General features: G+C 34.1%; 1 protein-coding gene across 6 annotated transcripts in view; it reads left to right on the top strand.

The window, feature by feature from the left end:
• Positions 1-19734, top strand: part of Appl (amyloid-beta-like protein) — a 320865-nt gene that overhangs the window by 251447 nt on the left and 49684 nt on the right. For 4 of the 6 annotated variants that reach the window (XM_088257171.1, XM_088257168.1, XM_088257170.1 and 1 more), the window contains exon 4: positions 7124-7345. In XM_088257171.1, the coding sequence (XP_088113297.1) occupies positions 7124-7345 (222 nt within the window). The remainder of the gene's footprint in view (positions 1-7123; positions 7346-19734) is intronic. The other 2 variants (XM_088257169.1, XM_088257167.1) reach the window with 1 other exon arrangement.

The following is a 19734-nucleotide window of genomic DNA, read 5'->3' as shown; positions in this document are numbered from 1 at the left end:
CAAAAATATTCTAGAAAAATATCACGTTAATATAAGTTTTAAATATATTTAAAATGAATTTCCATTTTTCCTCTATTTTCAAACTCCGCCCCCTTGACTAACCCCCTGCCCCTAACTTACCCCTTTCCTTATTTCTAGAACAGTTTTTTTTATATTTTAGTTATTATTCATACCTGACGATGGAAGTTTAGCTTTCGAAACTTGTAGTCATTAATAAATTCAAGTGGTATAAAAATAAGTGCTTCCTTAATCATTTAAAATGAACACAGGAAGTCTAGTAGATATACATAGGTTTTTTGTCATTTTACACATTTGTTATTATCAAGGATTTACTATTTCCATCAATTTAACTGTTTATTATCAAGGATTTACTATTTCCATCAATTTAACCTTTTTTAACATGCTTTTTTCAAGAAATCTCATCTGTTCCTCTGCCGTTTTCCCTCATATCCTTATAATGGGATGAGGATGGCGTTATATTCGCAATAAATTGCTGAATAATCGCTAAAATCGCATTTACTTGAAATATTATTGCTTGTTTTATATATGCATTTTATTTTTATCGAAATATTCTTTCCATTTCACATATTACAAAAACAATATCGTGTATTTTATTAATTGTTTCGGCATTAACTTTGTGGTAAGACATGTTAAAATGATTAAATTAACCTTATGTTGTGCTATATATAACCAATTAAGGATAATATGCCTGCTGAATAATATGCGACTTAGTGATATTAACTTTCAGTTTAAATTGTAAAACCGAATATTCGTTTTGGGTTCTACTAACTTAAATTAACTAACTAACTAACTAACCACCACGCCGCTTCTCCGTAGAAGTAAGCACAGAAAATAGAAAGCCAAATAGCTCTGTCTTTGGAAAAATTCTTCCCCCCTTCGGTATTCATGTATCTCCTCATACATACCCGTCGACAAACATATTCCGACTCTCGACCTGACCGCATACCGGTTCTGTTATGTGTAAAAAATATAATTTGATTTTCCAATTATCCAAATTGATATGTCGCATAATTAAATACGGGAGTCAATTAAATTCCAGTGCCAGTTTGATTGTGAATTACAAGTACATTCTTTTGCATTATAAAAAAGGGGTTATTATTCGTGTTTCCAATTTCCTAGGTTGTTTGTTACACTGTGATTCGTTCAAATCGATTCTGCACTCGTATTCGTGCGAATGGAAATGTTAATTCCTGTTTGCCCTGTCGCCTTTTGTGGCCGACATGACTCCCCGCTCGCGGCGGTGATTGCCGCCGCCGGGCATTGTCGCGGAGCCGTGCCGTTGTACCCTCGGCTCCGGCGACAGGCCGGCCAAGTCAAGTGGGACACCCGAACACGGCGGATGAAATTCCCAATGGGGAAATTTCCAATGAATGCTAAAATCGCTGGTTGAATTCGATTGACGATACTAGAGGATTGTTTTAGAAATGTTCAATACATCACACTTGTATCTCGACCCCTTCTCGACAGGATATCGTAAAATTTATGTGTTTAAATTAAATTTAACTAGCATATTTTTTTAATTATGCATATACTGCGACATAATGCGAAAATTTATCAACGAGTATAATAAAATAAATAAATTAAGTAAAACAAATTATGATGCAGAGGAAGACCGAGAAAAACTTGGCACGATCAAGTATGCCAAATACTTGAAAGTGGTCAGGTTAGGAGTCGAAACAATCGGCGGGTATGTGTGAGGAGATGCATGAACGTGGAAGAGGCGAAGAATGTTTGCAAGGACAAAGTGGTGTGGCGTTCTATTCTCTCTGCTTACCCCAGCGGGGAAGCGGCGTGATGGTTAGTTAGTTAGTTTATGATGCGAATGTATCTGGAAAAAGGTGCAGAGCAAGACCGAGGAAAACTTGGCATGACCGATAAAATAAATATAACGAAATTTTTTGAAAGGTGCGTTGAAATGGTTTGAGAATGTGAATAGAATGAACAGAGAAGTAAAACAAGTTTATGAGACAAATATTTGTACATAATAGTTGATAAGAAGCAAGAGACGACTGAGGATAACTTGGCATGATCCAAATATTCAAATGCTTAGGCGTGGTCAGCTCAAGAGTCGGAATAACAAGAGTCGGCGAAGATGTTTGTAAAGATGTTTTGTAAAGAGTGGTGTGGCGTTCTATCATCTCTGTCTACCCCTGCATGATATCCTGCTGAAATGTGTCGATATTGTACCACTTAAAGTTTGTGAAATCGATCGGAATGATTTGACCTGCTTACAACCGGGAATCGAACCCACCATTTCTGTTTATCTAAATCTGAGTTTAAAACAAAGTTTTTTTTATTTTATAAAGTTAATAAAATGAGCCACAAAGTATCTGCGAAAAATAATTAAAAAATAAATCTGTGTTTATACTAGGTAAACTGTCGCAAAGCAAAATTTTACCTAGTATAAACGCTCAGATTTGTGTACCCATATTTAACGAAGTTTATCTTATATTATTTATTGATTCGGCATTGACTTTGTGGAATGACATGATTATTTTATTAAAATTAAACACGACCAATAATTTTAATTTGTACCAGAAGATGAAAACATATGTCGTTTTCGAAACTAGTCGTAAATATAAATAAAACTCATTAAAGTGGTTTATTCAAGTGTTAAATTTTAACGAAGTTTGTCTTTTTATACAAAAAACGTAGACACACTGAATTGCAGTAGGTAAGATTTTTTTTAGTACCTTCGGGATTTTGCCTGTCGGCAAGTTGGCCTTTCGGGATTTTGTCCTTCGTATGGCAGATTCCATTCGACAAGATGACGCTGCGACCAGTGGCGTGCCTAGGGTTTACCAGTAAGGCAAGCCCATTATTTTTCACATTCGTGAATACATGATGTACCTTTAATTTCTTTACCTCATATCAATCCCAGTATAGTAAGCACCCAGAAAGTATTATAAATATAAACAATGTATTGTAATCATTGTAAAAATATGCTAACATGTAACTTTTGTAAGGTATAGCCGATGGCTACTTGAAATAAAGAAAATGTTCACTATAGTAAAATATCTTCCTCAGATATTAACCATAACCAATAAGTACCATCACCATATAATGGCATGCATAGTGTTTAATAATCATGAAAGCGCGCGATAAATTAAAAATAGTCATACATTAATTATGTATTTTTAATCATTCGGTCTAGATTTAGTCATTTTTATTTGGAGTTGTTAGGCAAGCCGGGCTTTTGGGCTTCTAGGAAAGTACCGCCACTGGCTGTGACCTATCCAAATGTCGATACATCCGTTGAATGTTGAGCGTTGAACGAGTAGAGCTCGATGGAGCTGTTTGCCCGATTGTGCCCGCGGGAAGCGAAGGGTCGGGCAATCCTAGATAGTTGTGACGAATATCATTTCACCTTTATCGGGAATTCCTTCCATACGAATTCCTTCCATACGAGAGGGTTAAATATAGCCTTCATAATAAAAATACTAAGTGGTGAAGAGAAAAATTAGTAGTGGGGCAAATATGGCACTCGGGGTTGTGTAACTTTTTTTTTAAAATTACCTAACGTCCAAGTGACTCTGAAATCTAGCTACGCTTATGCAACACCGTTCATCATGTCCCTACTCAGGCTTCAACTTTATAAGTTTCGTAGAGTATGCCTACTTGTGATTGGATTTACTCTTTATGTTTAAAGTTACTATAATTTCATGTAATTCATGAGTGAAAATTCTAGGCAAAAACACTAGGGGTTGTGCAACCATACTACTACAAGCGTATGTATTACCAAACGTCCATGTGACTGAAATTTAGGTACGGCTTATGCGACACCTCTTATCATGGACCTATTTAGGCTTCAACTTTATAAGATTTAAAATAAATAAGTACCTACTCGCGAGTGAATTTGCTCTATATGTTTAGTATTACTATAATTTTATGTAATACATGAGTGAAAATTCTAGGCTTATGTAAATTTTACAATATTTATTGTCCGCCTCTGTAGTAAAGTGGTTAGAGTGCTTAATTGCCGTACTGGGGTTATCGGGTACAAGTGATTTATTACTTGTATGATACTTGGACTAATCACCTTTCCCAGTGAAGAACTCATCACCTTTCCTTGATGTATTTAACGTTCAAGATGTACTACTATCTACTTTTGTACTAAGCAGTGGGCCTATGCACCATTAGGTGCGGATAAAGGCTAGAAGAATACAAATAGGACCTCAATATTTAAATATATTTTTAAAACATTAAAAATATATTCAAATAAAAGCAGTGGAACACCGAGGAAAACTTGACATAATCAAGTATTTGAAATACTTAAAAGTAGTCAGGTCAGGGTTCAGAATAATCGGCGTGTATGTATGAGGAGAGGCATGTATGTGAAAGAGGCAAGGATCGTTTTCCAAGACAGATTTGTGTGGAGTTTTAATGTATCTGTCTACCCCCGCGGGAATCGGCTTGATTGTTAGTCAGATTTAAACAAATATACCAAAATAAATTATTGTCGAGTATAAGTTAATATTAAAAAAGACGTATTCTAACCCCCGTCTATTATCCATTTTATTTTAGCTCATTTTTTATTAATCATTACACCCGAAGAGGTTTCCGTATGCTGAAATGGTGCCCTCCTTTCAAATCTGGTCCATATAATCATTTCCATCAAAGGCTTCGCTCAGTCGGATGAAAGCACATTGCTCACGCGGGCAGAAGGGAGGAACTACGTCACGTACGTTCCACGTATTTATACTCCACGCTTCGCGTCGGACGAGGCAATATCGAATTTATTTCGCCGTATCGACAATATCAATATTGAACTTTTTGCCTTTCATCCCCTTTCCTTTGTATAAAAATTTTTCAAAATTAAAATTTTATCAAGTTTTTCTTTGTTAATCGGCTGTCTATCATATCGCTCACTCCTTTCAAGAACGTCATAAATCAAAAAACTTGATTTATCAGGAGAACGTTTTTAAAGTTTAAAAATATAATACAATGTTTTAAAAATAAATATCAAGCCAATTATTAAACTTTTTACTGTACAACAGATCTTTTTAGGTAAAACCTGAAGGTTTGTTCTCCATTTGAAAAATAATTAGTATATTTCAAAAAATAATTAAACAATACCTTTTCTTCAAAATGCAAAAACAACTCTTTCTGCCCTGAAGCGGGTAAATATTAAGTTAAAAATATGCTGCTTTTGCTGGGATATAGTACATTTTCTGGGCACTCCGAAAACATGCACAACTGAAAATTGACGATTTTTGATTTATGACGTTCTTGAAAGGAGTGAGCGATATGTTACTCTTGCCTATATTTCGGTATTTGTGTTGTACATCATTTATGTGTGTTTTTTTTTATCAATTGTGTAATTTCCTACCTACCTTTTGACGCGTCAATTATAAATCTGGATACTCGCGTGATACGCACTCAATAATATTTGGCTAATTTATATGGCGCCATTTTTACTAAATATTATCTCAAGGTATAAACTTTCAACGCAAATAGACATGTTGCTACAACATTTCTACATCCCAGTACCAGATTATCGAATTGGTTATATCAAATGCAAAAAAATAGATGTTAAGTTTGGTGTCTGGTTGTGGTCCCGTGGTTAGTGTCGCGGTGTTTCTCGGTTCGAACCCACTCTACCACAATTTGATACTTTTTTCTAATAATGAGCCGCCTAGGCCCACAGAAATAGTATGAAATTGAAATATTTGTGTGAATAATAAAAATACAAACATTTCTCTCTTTTTTAAAAAGATAACTTTTGTTTGGCATACTAATGTGGTCAACATTACAAAAGTCTAATATAAGCTCATAACGATTATAAACATGAGTCTCGCGCGAAAACTACACACAAACAACAGTGCGTACCTAGTATCTATAAAAAGAAATTTCATAATATATATTTTATATTTTTATATAGTTTTAGTGTTTTGATAATTGCTGTTTTGTCAGCATCTCGGTAATGTATTAAACATATTGCTTAAACACCGAAATACACATAATTAGTTGTTTATGTTGTGTAATGTTCGCAACATTTTGTATTACGTCGAGGGATCATATTCCGATGGTAATTTGAGTTCTCCTCCTAGTTTGTGTGCCCTAACGAACCCGCAAGGAACCATGTTTCCCAATAATGTAAATTGAGTTAACGTCGTAACACGACACGATCTGAACACAAAACGTCTCGGCTGTAATGTACTGGTGGGATTTTAGAGTTACGCTCGGAGCGACTCGGTCACCTTGGCCGAGAGAAGCAATCGGTAGCGCGGTTCATTATTTAAATTTTGAGTGTGTCCAAATAATTGTTCACAAATCTGGATTATATCCAATTTGGAGTTTTTTTTATTTAAAAAAACTCCTAATTGCTGAAAATCCAAATATGTGAACAAGTATTTGGATATACTCAAAATGCTGTAAATAAATTAACTGATCAAATTATAAAGCTAAAATATGAACAAAAAAAATACGAAATTCAGGTAAAAAGTAATGTGGTTGATTGTTATATGTAATTAACTGTCGGTTGTCTCCACTGAAAAGATTTTTTGCAAGCACAGAATGGTGAAGTGTTATATTTTCTCTATCTACCCTTGCGGGAAAGCGGCATGATGGTTATTGGTTAGTTTAATCATTTAAAGTGGTATTAAGCAAAGTGCTCGATGAATGATAAGGGGAGTGTTATACTATATTATCATACCACAAAGTTAGGAATGGTTTTAATATACAAAATATAAGAAAGTTAAATATTTATAATATGTTAATAGATTAAAACCAATATTTTTAGCTTTTCCACTTTATTTTTATTTGACCAGCGACCGGGTTTCGTCGTTACCGACATCATCAGACTGGTAACGTCGGTAATGTCGGTAACGACGAAACCCGGTCGCTGGTCAAATAAAAATAAAGTGGAAAAGCTAAAAATATTGGTTTTAATCTAATAACATATTAAAAATGCAATTCTATCACGAAGTGTCAGTGGATAATATAAATCTATTAAATATTTATAGTGGGTAGAAACTCCTTCAGTTCCTGTTGCATTGCTTGAAAAGCGTCTTAATACACTTTGAAATGGTACGAAGAGTGTATTTTATGAGTAATTTTTCTTTGTCTACTAGTTTCTAAATGGATCCGTTTTTCCACACAGAAGGTCCCTTCCAGTCCGACGCTCTGCTCGTGCCGGAGAGCTGCCTGTTCGACCACATCCACAACCAGAGCCACTGCTGGCAGTTCGGCCGCTGGAACGTCACCGCCGGCCGCGCCTGCCAGGAACGGGGCCTGCAGCTGCGCAGCTTCGCCATGCTGCTGCCCTGCGGCATCAGCCTCTTCTCGGGGGTCGAGTTCGTCTGCTGCCCCAAGCACTTCAAGGGTGAGTGACCACTGTACCTACTTCAATACCCTTCTGATCATTCTCCTCCTTCTGGAGACACAATACGTGTGATGTTTTGTTTGCTTCTCCGGGGTCGAGTTCGTCTGCTGCCCCAAGCAATTCAAGGGTGAGTGACCACTGATCATTCTCCTTCTCGAATTACAATCCGTGTGATGATTGGTTCGCTTCTACGAGGTCGAGTTTGTCTGCTGTCCAAAGCACTTTAAAGATGAGTGACCTATCTACCGGTGTTGTATCTTGTTATATCTATCGTAATATACACTTTGTGTTAACCTGGTGGTGCTACCGCAAAGCCCGTCTGATCATTTTCCTTCTCACAATTTGTGTGATGCTTGGTTTCCTTCTTTGGGGCTCGAGTTTGTTTGCTCTCCCAAGCACTTCAAAGGTGAGTGACCATTGTACATACCACATACCGTTAAGCCCTTTTCATCGTTATCTTTCTTCTCGAGTCACAATCTGTGTGATGATTGGTTTGTGCGTCTGAAAGAGAGTTGTTGATTCAATATATATTTTTTTGAAAACTAGAACTTGTATTTATGGGGAGATTGGTGATCGTAACTTATTCAAGTAGGTTTACGTAGCTTCGAGTACCATTTCTTCGTTTATATTCTCCGTTTCGTTATCCTTTATTTTTTTGATGTTATTTGCTGCAATGTCCCGCACTCTGACCTCCTAATACTTGAGTCAAATTTATTTTTCTACAGTATGCAATTTTCCGAATTCGAATCGCAGGACTGCTCAAAAGTAATTGCTTTCATAAAGATAGCTATCAAATTAACAACGCATCGATTTTACGTAGATCTTCTTTGCATCATTGAGTGCAGATATGGGTTGGAAAGACAAAATTCGTGATACCGCTTCGCTATTCTTTTTTTCTGTATCGTTTTTTGCAACAATTAGTAGCAGCACAATGTCCCCCTAATTGATCACCTGGATTGGTTGTTACAATATCACGATTCGTGTGAAGAATTCTTTGTCCTTAGTTTAGGAACAACCTCCGTCACGTTGAGTAACTGCTTAGGCACGCCCTTCCCTGATCCGCCCTTCCCACCCTTACCGCCCACCCCGCCTTACCCCTGGCCGCCCTAAACCTTTTCTATTCAGAATGTTAAAGATTGTCGCAAAAAAAATCATCCCTAAACCTTTTCCTCAAATGCGTCCAAGAGCAAAAAGAGTAACACTTTAGGTGATATACAATAGGTGAAATTAAGTTGATGAGATCTCATATACCATAATTTATTACTTACCTACTGGAATATTAATATTCAAAAAAATTTTGTTTTTAAAAGTTTTTATGGAGAAGAAAAAAACCAACAAATTAACCATCACGCCGCTTCTCCGCAGGGGTAGGCACAGGAGATTAGAACGCCACAGTATTCTATTCTCTCTGCCTACTCCTTTGGGAAGTGACTTTGGGTTTATTGTTTCTTTTACATCACTCTGAAATTCCGATTTATATGATGATAATCATGAGAGAATGCCAAATGCACTTTTACACAGTGAAAAAGTTGATAACTTAAATCAGCCGATGGCAGATCGTAGGCTAATTATCCAGACATTTCCATTTCAATAATTTCTTCGTCTATACTAAATATCGTTTAAAAGTCTTTATAACAACCCTTATGTGGGTCGAAATTCAGCAATTGTCAAAAAAACGTCAAAAAATGCGTGATAAGTTGACACTGCTTATGCGCCCGAGTCCTTTGAAAAGTCGTTAAATTTCAGGGTAAACTAACCATAAAAAACTTTAAATTATTTTTTCCCTTTTTTCTACTCTTCAATGCTAATTGTTTGAGATATTCTACCGCTTGTGTCTACATTTTTACCGAAAAATTACTTTCAAAATTAGTCGGGTAAAAAGCATTTAATTTCTTTCCAATTTCTAAGGATAGAGCTACTAATTTATGGTAATGTGAAAATATTATACCTACGAAGATTAAACAGTGTAATGCGTTAATTTCTAAACAATATACACATATAAAATATTCAGCCTCTAATCTTAATTTCTCAGAATAACTTTGTTCGAATTAAATAATTCATTATCTTCATTTCGTAAGATATATATGCATATATATTTGAATATTTAATGCTACCTACAGCGCTTAAGTGGAAGATCGCAATAAACATAATGTCTCCACCAAACCCGGTGATGAAATCTCATTACCCCTCTCGGAAGAGACGCACCCTTCTATAGCGCTAATATTTACCTCCGGACATTACAGCGGAAGGCATCCGAACGGGGAAATTAATCACTTCCGGTTGCGAAAATCCAATTCATAGTTACAGGCACGGTCATATGTATAGTGTGTATACAAACAAATTTACAGCATTCACAGTGTGGTTCAAATCAAACATTTACGATCCGACCCCGGGCAAATGCTGCGAATGTTATAAACTTTGGCCACTCAATAACCATATCCGGGTAACTGCGGGCATCCGCGCAAATAAACTTATCGTAAAAAGTATCCGATAGACCAGGGGTCGGAAAACCCTTGGACCAAAAGAGACAAACGTTTTGTGAAAACCAAAAAAAAAGAAGAAGAGAGCCAAACGTGAGTAGCAAAACGGTTTGGAAATCTTTGGGAGCCAATGTTTTATTTACAATAATTTTACGGATGTATGAGAATGGCCGTCTTTAGTATAAATACGTTTGTTTGCTATCAAACGAGCCTTTTATTGGCACATTGAACGTGAAAGTAGTTTGAAACTAGTTTGGCTTTTAAAAGGTTGTTATTAATTACAGTAAAATCCCCTGTAACGTTGAGATAGGTACCGGATTATCAGGGGGAATGTTAAAAGTGGTTAATTTTTAATTCTAAACCATCGAAAAAGACTGAAATGGGTCATTTAAAATAAAAATACAATTTAAAAACATTAATCATCTACAACGTTCCCATTCATAAACGCGGTACCTATTTCAATGTTATAGGGGGGTTTACGGTAGTTAAAAAAGATAAATATTTGTGTTTTTATTTCTTAAAAATACTTCAACTTCATACTTTTTCTGTGAGCTAAAGCGGCTCATTATTAAAAATAGGTATCAAATTGTGGTTGAGTGGGTTCGAACCTAGAAACTCTAACTCAAGAGTCCGCGACACTAACCACGGGACCACAACCCGACACTATTCTCTCTTCTTTGTTTTCTTTTCAATGTTTTCATTTTTAACAAGAATATGGTTTTATGAGGGCTCGTTTATGCTTTAACCTAACCTAACCTAACCCAACCGAACTAAAAATTAAAATGTACAAAATATGTATATTATTTAAAGCATTTCTTTAAAAATATGACATTTTAAATTTGACAAAGCCACATGTCGGCTGTCCAAACTTAAAACACAGTAAGGGATTTTTTTTTTGTAGTATGTTTTTTTCTTGCATTTTTGGACTAAGTAGAATCTACTTAGTCCAAAAATGCAAAAAAAAATGTACCACAAAAAAATGTCCCTTACTGTGTTTTGAGTTTGGACAGCCGATGTGGCTCGCGAGCCACACGTTGCAGACCCCTGCGATAGCCGACACAATACTGTACACCTTAAGGTTATGGCTCCGGATTGGAGCTCTCCGCCGGCCGTTTTACGAAACCGGACGTCCGCACAAAATTTTCACGAGCGTTTCCGTTTTTTATGACCGGAATAACTTGAGGACGAGACTCGCCGAAATAAAATTAGATTGAGGTTGTATCGCCCACTTCGGCGCTTCGATTATCCTCGTTTTCACACGTTTTTTGAAATTATTTATCATTCCCTTTGTACTAGTTTTACACACTTTTCATCGTTAGCTTTTTTTTTTTAAATCAAAATCACAAGCGTATTATAATATGCGATAAATCAAATTATAATATCGTAGTCATACAGGAGAAAGTGACCAAGTGCATTTTTTTACAAAAACGTGATCATTGACTATTTGATATCTTCTTCTTCTTCTTCAAACCCTTATCAGCACCCCAATGGTGCATAGGGCACTGCATCATATAAACGCAGTGTTATCTTGATCGTTAACACACGAAGGAAAGGTGATCAGCCCTCTGCTTCAGGTACCAGTCCAGGGTAATATTGAATAAATATTAGAGTGAGAAAAAATGTTTCTAAACAGAAAAAATATTTATAATATAGATAAAATAAAAAATATTAAGCTTGTGAGATATCAAATATAAAATATTTGACATCTTAATAGCTTAATATTGCCCTGAAAAAATCCCAAAGGATTTTAAACTTGGAAGTATAATATATTGATTTGTTAAAAAATAACTAACTGCATTGATGTTTATTTTCTTGCCACGCAAAAGTGACTTTAATGGCCGTCCTGAACATTTTACGTTTTGTTAGTTGGTCTCTTTCTCCTGTACGAATACGATATGTCGACTTGTATGTAGTATCCATATTATTTTCAACACAAATGTTCCGCATCATTTTCAAACACAAATGAAGCGGAATGCATCGAAACACGTGACACAGTAGATTTTACCACAAAGTGACTGTCGAATCAATTAATGAAATTACAATTATGACGTTGAGATATTTTCTAAAGAAATGTTTGTATTGTCTCATCACCGTAATACTTATTCAATTGTATAGTTTTAATTATAATTTTCATTCGGAAATTTCTTTCATATCCAAATATTCATTTCAATCACTAAAACAAAAGCAGCTGCCATATAGAGTTTTAATAATTTCCTTTGCATTTTCCATCTAACTATTCTCACCTGACTGAGGCGAGGATTTGAAAAATTCCAATCATTTTTCCAATACGATTGGTTATTGACCAACCAATCAGAGAGCCCGCCGGCTCGTGACGTCAACAAAAGCTCGCGGCGACCCATTTAATTAATCGTTTACCTGAGACTATTGTGGACATATTACTGCGAGCTTTATATGTTCACCCTCTTATTTGATATTCATATTTATTTACACGTAAATATTTTACTTTTTGTGTAAATTATGGAAAATAACTAACTAACATACCATCGTCCCGCTTTCACGGATGGATAGGCAGAGCGAATAGATTGTTACACCAATCATTGTCTTTGCAAACAATGTTCGCCTCTTCCACATTATTGAAAGTCCTTATACATACCCGCCGATTATTCAGATTCGTGTGCTGACCACATATATGTATATTAAATAGTTGATTATGTCAAGTTTTCCTCGTTTTTCCTCTGTTTCTATTACAAACTACATACGCCTCATAAATTTGTTTTACTGTTCTTTCTTCACTCATTCGATTCACATGCCCAAACCATCTCAGCAAACCTATTTATCACAATCTATTTATCCTTATATCACCATTTGTACATCTATCATATATCGTTTAACTAATTGAAATTTATCATTTAGTTTATTACAAAAGCTTCGATCCTAAATGATCAATAATTGATGGAATATGTTTCCTTCTATTGTATCATGCGTAATAATGTTATTTTGTCAATTGCAGACGTAAAAATAATGCTGAAAATGTTGAAAATCCGACCCCCATTTACGGGCATGGTGAAGATTTTAAACATGCCATTTTATGCCTGGGATTTAAAGCAATATAATATAAAAATTATAATTTATTTCTTTTAACATGATATCTACATCAAAGCATAGCTGTAGAAGCTTATTAAAATGGTAAAAAGTCTAGGTATTTAAAGGGCTAACTGTATGTTATTGGCTTATTTAAGTGATCGCATTATTCACGTTATACACACTATTCAACTTATCATTATGAGATTTTTATATTACCATTCTAATAAATATGGATATATGGATATAAATCCCCTGACTGGAAAAAAATGTGCCATCCGTGAATAAATATTTGGACACTCAAAATGTTGTAAATGTATTTTTTTAAATTCATATTTTATATTATAAATGCATCCCTATACGCGGACATTTGTATTTTATATTTCGTATTTTGTACAACGAGGTTCATTATTTTTTTCCAGTTTTTCAAACAAAAAAACCTTCACCTCGACATGTGTTCCAGCTAAAAGTTTCAGTATTCCTTTTGAATCGTAGAAAACTGTTGTTTCAGTGCCATCACAATCTCTTTTGTAAATATTTATTTTCTGGATGCTTATCAAACGTAACGAGGTATTTTTTTAAATCCTTCATTGCTTTTAACTTTTATCCCGTGACGTTAACGCACTCTTCCTGTCATCATTAGATTCCCTACTCCTGAAATTGTCGCCATTATTATTGTTGGTTATAGGAAAGATCTTTGACATCTCAACATAGATGAAGAATAATATGGATGGCTGGGCATTTACAGGGCTTACGATCGTCATAGGCTCGGTTAAGTGATCATTTAACAGACGTGTAACATTCACCAATTCTACCCATGATTGCCAACCATACTACTCGTTTTTGGAACTTCTAGATATATTGGTCAAACTCGTGACATAGTACATGTGAGTTCATAACAGCCATCGATGTCGGAACAGGGAAAACTTCTATTAAGCAAAGACTCCATTTCTATTTGTATGCACGGTCAAAATCTTGGATTTAGTTGACATACTTGAGCCTCGTCTGAGAACATGATTTAAAATTTTTTATATAGCTTATAATTTGACCAGTTATTTTATTTACAAAATTTTGATTTAATTTAAAATGGATATACACATTAATATTCCATAATCTTCTTCATCTATGTTGAGACGTTGAAAATGTTAGAAAAATAACTCCTAAGCGAAGATAATCCAGATTATGAACAAGCATTTTGAAACATTTAATAATAATAATAATAAACCCTTATCCGCACCCCAATGGTGCATAGGGCACTGTGTCATATAAACGCAGTGTTATCTTGATCGTTTACACATGAAGGAAAGGTGATCAGCCCTCCGCTTCAGGTACCAGTCCATGGTAATATTGAATAAATATTACAGTGAAAAAATCACTTATATTTATTTTACCCCCCTTGGGAATCGAACCCGGGACCTCCAGAACGGTAGCTGAGCGTGCTGACCATTACACTACGGAGGCGGACAACTTTGAAACACTTAAAATATTGTAAATAGTATACATAGGTCTTCGTACATTTCGAATACTGAATCCGACTCTCAATTTATGTGTTTTTTTTTCATTTAGAGCGTGCGATTAATTTGAATACATTAATCTCTGGATTGGATGAAACTCGCGGAGATAATTGTCCGCCATTTTGTATTCAATGATCCTTTATTTTTATGCGCGCAAAATGGCGGAATTATAAATCAATTTGCCGCCCATTTTATCCATCAAACGCTGTTGAGGGATTTGCGAGTTTTTAACATATGTACGAATGGAAATTTGCGATTGATCTTTCTCATATACATTTACAATTTTTTAAAATTTTATTACGGTAGTTTTTTATTTATTTTTGTATTTGACAATACCGTTTTTAAGTTTTTAAGAATTTGGATAGTGCGATAATATATACGGTAGTGTACTGCTCCTCGTTTAACGTTCATATCTATTCTTCTTAGAACCGCTCTGAGGTCGATCGAAGAGCGTTCAAGTCGATAGTAAATTTGTCAAAAGTTTAACTTATTTTATTGCCCAAAAATATTTTACACTCAAGAAGCAAAATCTAGCGCTGTGTTTTCTTTTTGACATTCATTTTTTTTGCCAAAAAAAACTGAAGAGATTGTTCCAAACAAAATAGCACACTAAGTTAAATATACTATAATAACATGGAATATATATATTATTAAATAAAGAACGTTTACATATGGAATAAAATTTCGATTTAACTTTTTTCCCTACTCTGACCATTGTTTGCATCCAATGGTGCATAGGACACTGCGTCAAATTGATATTATGTTTATTTGATCGTTTATTATATGAAGACAAGGTGATCAGTCCTACACTACGGATATAGTCCAGAGTAATGTTAAATAAACATTACTGTGAAAAACACTTTTATTTAATATTTATTTTGATCTCCCTGAGAAGGAATCGAACCCGGGACCTTCAGTGTGGTAGCCAAATGTGCTAAGCACTACTCTATCGAGGTCTTTTGTATTTTTTTTTATTCTTACCAAATGAAATGTGAAATTGGGGAATAAAGAAATACGTATTTTTGATATTGCGAGAATATGTTATCCAATGAAATATGAAATTCGGGAATTAAAAAAATACATTTCATTTTGCGAGAATTATAATAATAAAAAATCCACCTCGTTCGTCGCTTCGAGCTATGACGTTTTTATACACCTTTTTATTTTTTTATTTTTTTTTATTTTTATAAATGAAATCGAGTAGGTTGAATATTATATGCGAACAAAGGTCCGTTTGATATTTCCCTCTCCTTGCAATATTCCATCCTCTGAAGTAGTCGTGTCTGTATGTGAGGCTCATGCCATGCCACTAAGGAATTTATATTGGTCCCGAGGAATCTCGCCCAATTCGCTGCTCGGAATTCATTCTGTCATATTTATTCACATCAAACGGTGTCAAAGGACATTTAGAGCTGCCTAAAATCTATATATATATATATATATATATATATATATATATATATATATATATATATATATATATATATATATATATATATATATATATATATACATATAAATCATTAGCATTATCGATAAAATTAAGAAAGGTGTGTTGAGATGGTTTGGACATGTAGAACGAATGAGTGAGGAAAGAACGGTAAAACAAATTTATGAGGCGAATGTAATCGGAAAAAGGAGCAGAGGAAGACCGAGAAAAACTTGGCACGACCCAGTATGCCAAATACTTGAAAGTGGTCAGGTAAGGAGTTGAAACAATCGGCGGGTATGTATGAGGAGATGCGAATAATGTTTGCAAGGACAGAGTGGTGTGGCGTTCTATTCTCTCTGCCTACCTCTGCGGGGAAGCAGCGTGATGGTTAGTTAGTTTTATATATATATACATATATATATATATATATACATATATATATATATATATATTATATATATATATATATATATATATATATATATATATATATATATATATATATATATATATATATATATATATATATATATATATATATATATATATATATATATATATATATATATATATATATATATATATATAAATATATACATATATAAATACACATATACGTGTCTGAATTCAGCCAAAGCATTTATTGTTTTTATAGATATTTAGATGTTATATACATACTCGTATATCGTTCTCCATTCTGCCCATTGTTGAATATCTAATCGCATTAATTCAGTTGAATTAACTAGAATGTACACTTAAATACTTGCTTACTGTGACTAGTTACTAGTCAGGTATCAAATTGTAGTAGAGTGGGCTCGAACCGAGAAACTCTGACTCAAGGGTCCGCCATATTAACCACGGGACCGCAACCCAGCACTGTTTCGACAACCGACAATATATATAAATTCTAATGTAAATTTTACATCTCAACGTAGATGGAGGAGAATATGGAAGTCTGGGTATTTGTTGGGCTAATGACCTGTCATAGACTGGCTGGTATAAAAATGTTGTTCAAATTGTTCAAAATCTAAAATGTTCTCAAGTTATTCACCGATTGTTTGAAATTTTGACAGAGTTGTATTCGAATACGCGTATTTTTACTCTTCTATATAAATATGTACATATGTCGATGACTTGAGAGATTATTTTTTTATTTTTTTATTTTACCGCAATGGCAGCGCCATCTGTTGAACGTAGCAGCACAACACGCAATACAAATCATTGCTTATAGCGTACAGTATTCTTGGCAGCCGCTGTCATTTAGCATTTTAGATGTTTTCGAATGATTGTTGTTTTATAGATTTTTTTAAATATCATTGCGTCAATAAGCATTATGAAATTAAACATCAAAACAAATTGGTTTGCATTTTTTTTTCTTTTCTATTTAACCAGATTGAGCCATTGCAACGCGTGGCCGGGTTTGCTAGTTTTTCCAGTATCGATAGATGTTTCTCATTTTTTTTAAATCATAAATAAATACACACCTACGTGTTTCGTGATGTCAGAGATCCGAATGCTTTATACCAACGATCGTCATGATTTGATTGTGTTCACGTAACAATAACACTACGTGACGCAAGAGTTACGGCTTTGACGTCATCAGATCGAAGATGTCATCTGCTACGAGCTTTAATAAAATCGTAACAATTTTAGTGTGTCCAAAATACTTGTTCACAAATCTGGCTTTTACCACATTTTTGATATCTTAACATATGTAGATGAAGGAAACTGTGTAATTCTGGGCTATGGAATACTAACAGGGCTCACGACCATCATAGGCTGGTTAAGTGATCTTATTTCACCATTCTTCTCGTTTGTAAGGTGATCACTTAGCCATCCTATGACAGGTCATAAGTCCTGTAAATACCCAGACTCAATATTCTCTTCATCTATGTTGAGATGTCAATAACTCAATACGGATGAATAAGAATATGGAAGTCTGAGTATTTACAGGGCCTATGACAGTCAAAATGTACATAAATATAACTCTCAAGTGAAGAAACCTAGATTTGTGAACAAGGATTTGGACACGCCCAAAAATGTTGTGAATTTATGTAATATGTTTATGTATACCTTCACTATATACGTCAAGTATATGTAAGGTATAGTGTTTTTCACGATATTTTTATTAACTTCGTAAAATCAGGATTTACCTGAACATCGTTATAAAATCAGAGCACGTTGGCACTTCCTACGTACTTGTTATCTGCTTTATTATCGTACGTGTAGTAGAAATTGATCACACATGCCAAGCTATATCAGAATAAGCCCCTTCCCTTCCCCTCCCCCGACTACAAGTGTCAATGTTGTTTTACCTCCAAGTGGATAATATTTCACCGAACTTTGACAATTTACTGCTGATACATGTATCAACACACGTCGACTTGATGCATGCCCCTAACGCAGAGTGCTTACATAAATTCATTATTTCATTAATTAATTCGGCAGTCACTTTGTGGTGAAATCTATCCATTTTAAATTTAAGTTCTACTTAGTAAATACCGCGTTTTCTTAAAATCTATTGTGACACATGTTTCGATGCATTCCGCATCATTTTCAAACACCGTGTGTGATGGTAATTCTCAATTTTAGATTCGCATCCTTGGGATGTTGAAAATAATTATGTTGTATGCTCAGATAGAAAAAAATATTTTTCAAAAAAAAACTAAACTGTTGTACTTTTTTTACGCAATATTAGTCAATACGCTTCAGATGTTATTCCACGGCCACACATTGAATTTTTTTTTCTTAAAAATGCTTATTTGTGGCGAGAATCGAACCCTGGATTCCGAGGCAAAAATAATTAGTATTTAAACAATAACGCAAATTTATTTGAAAAGCTTCGGTTTTGTTATAACCATATTTTACGTCATTATATTATTATCCATTGTATTGTAGGAAAGGGTTGATTTATAAGCGGTTTGTTGCTGGAGATTTATATCACCTCTCTAAAGCCTTTGCCCTTCGCTCTTGAATCGATTTTCTACACGACACAAATAACCTTTTATCTCTAGGTGCCCTTTGATAGCTATCTTACCTCACAAACTGATGGTAGACGATTGTTAAATATTTAAATTTAACATATTAAAATATGGTTACTGGTTACCATATGCTTATTATCCATTATTTAATACCTAAAGCATAAAGAGATCACTAACTAAAATGAAATATTTTGAAGTAAAAAACGACGAGTGTTTTTCCATTTTCCATTTTATATAAATAACTCATTTAACCTGAAATTTAGTAGGTACTTCGAAAACCGAATATTAAAAAAATTAGTTGCCATTACCAAATCTTCAATATGAATACATACTTCAAAATTCAAGTCCCTAAATTATGTTTTTTTCTTAATTATTTATGAGATTTTTACAATGCCATTAATTAGTGTATATTTTAAAATTTTGCAAATCGGTTACTTTATATAATTTACTATTTAAAATAAACGTCACTTTGTAGCTTAAATGAAATATAATACATTACTAGGATATTCAATAAAAATTGCACATCGTTACTTTAGGAAATTTACTGTTTAATACTATTTAAAAGAAACGACTTTTTGTAGCTAAAATTTAATAAAATATTTAACTAGGAAATACATATTGTTACTTAAGAAACTTAATGTTTCATACTATTTAAAAAGAAACGTCTCTTTGTAGCTGAAATGAAATATAGTACTTTACCAACAAATTATTTAATAAAAAACATATTGTTACTTTATAAAATTCACTGTTTAGTACTAATTAAAAGAAATGTCTCTTTGTAGCTTAAATAAAGTACATTTAGTACCTTACAAGGACATACATAAAAATTCGTATTTTAGTTACTTAGAAAATTTACTGTTAAAATGAAACGTCTCTTTGTAGCTTAAATGAGATAAAAATTAAGATTTTTCGTATTTTATACCGCCTTGGGATGCGATGT

The sequence above is a fragment of the Brachycentrus maculatus genome, unplaced genomic scaffold (genome assembly GCF_059751285.1).
Source record: "Brachycentrus maculatus isolate JH-2025_06_01 unplaced genomic scaffold, ASM5975128v1 h1tg000071l, whole genome shotgun sequence".
Lineage (NCBI taxonomy): Eukaryota > Metazoa > Arthropoda > Insecta > Trichoptera > Brachycentridae > Brachycentrus > Brachycentrus maculatus.
The sequence above is the reverse complement of the archived record's forward strand: the minus strand, read 5'-3'. Positions and strand labels throughout refer to the sequence as shown.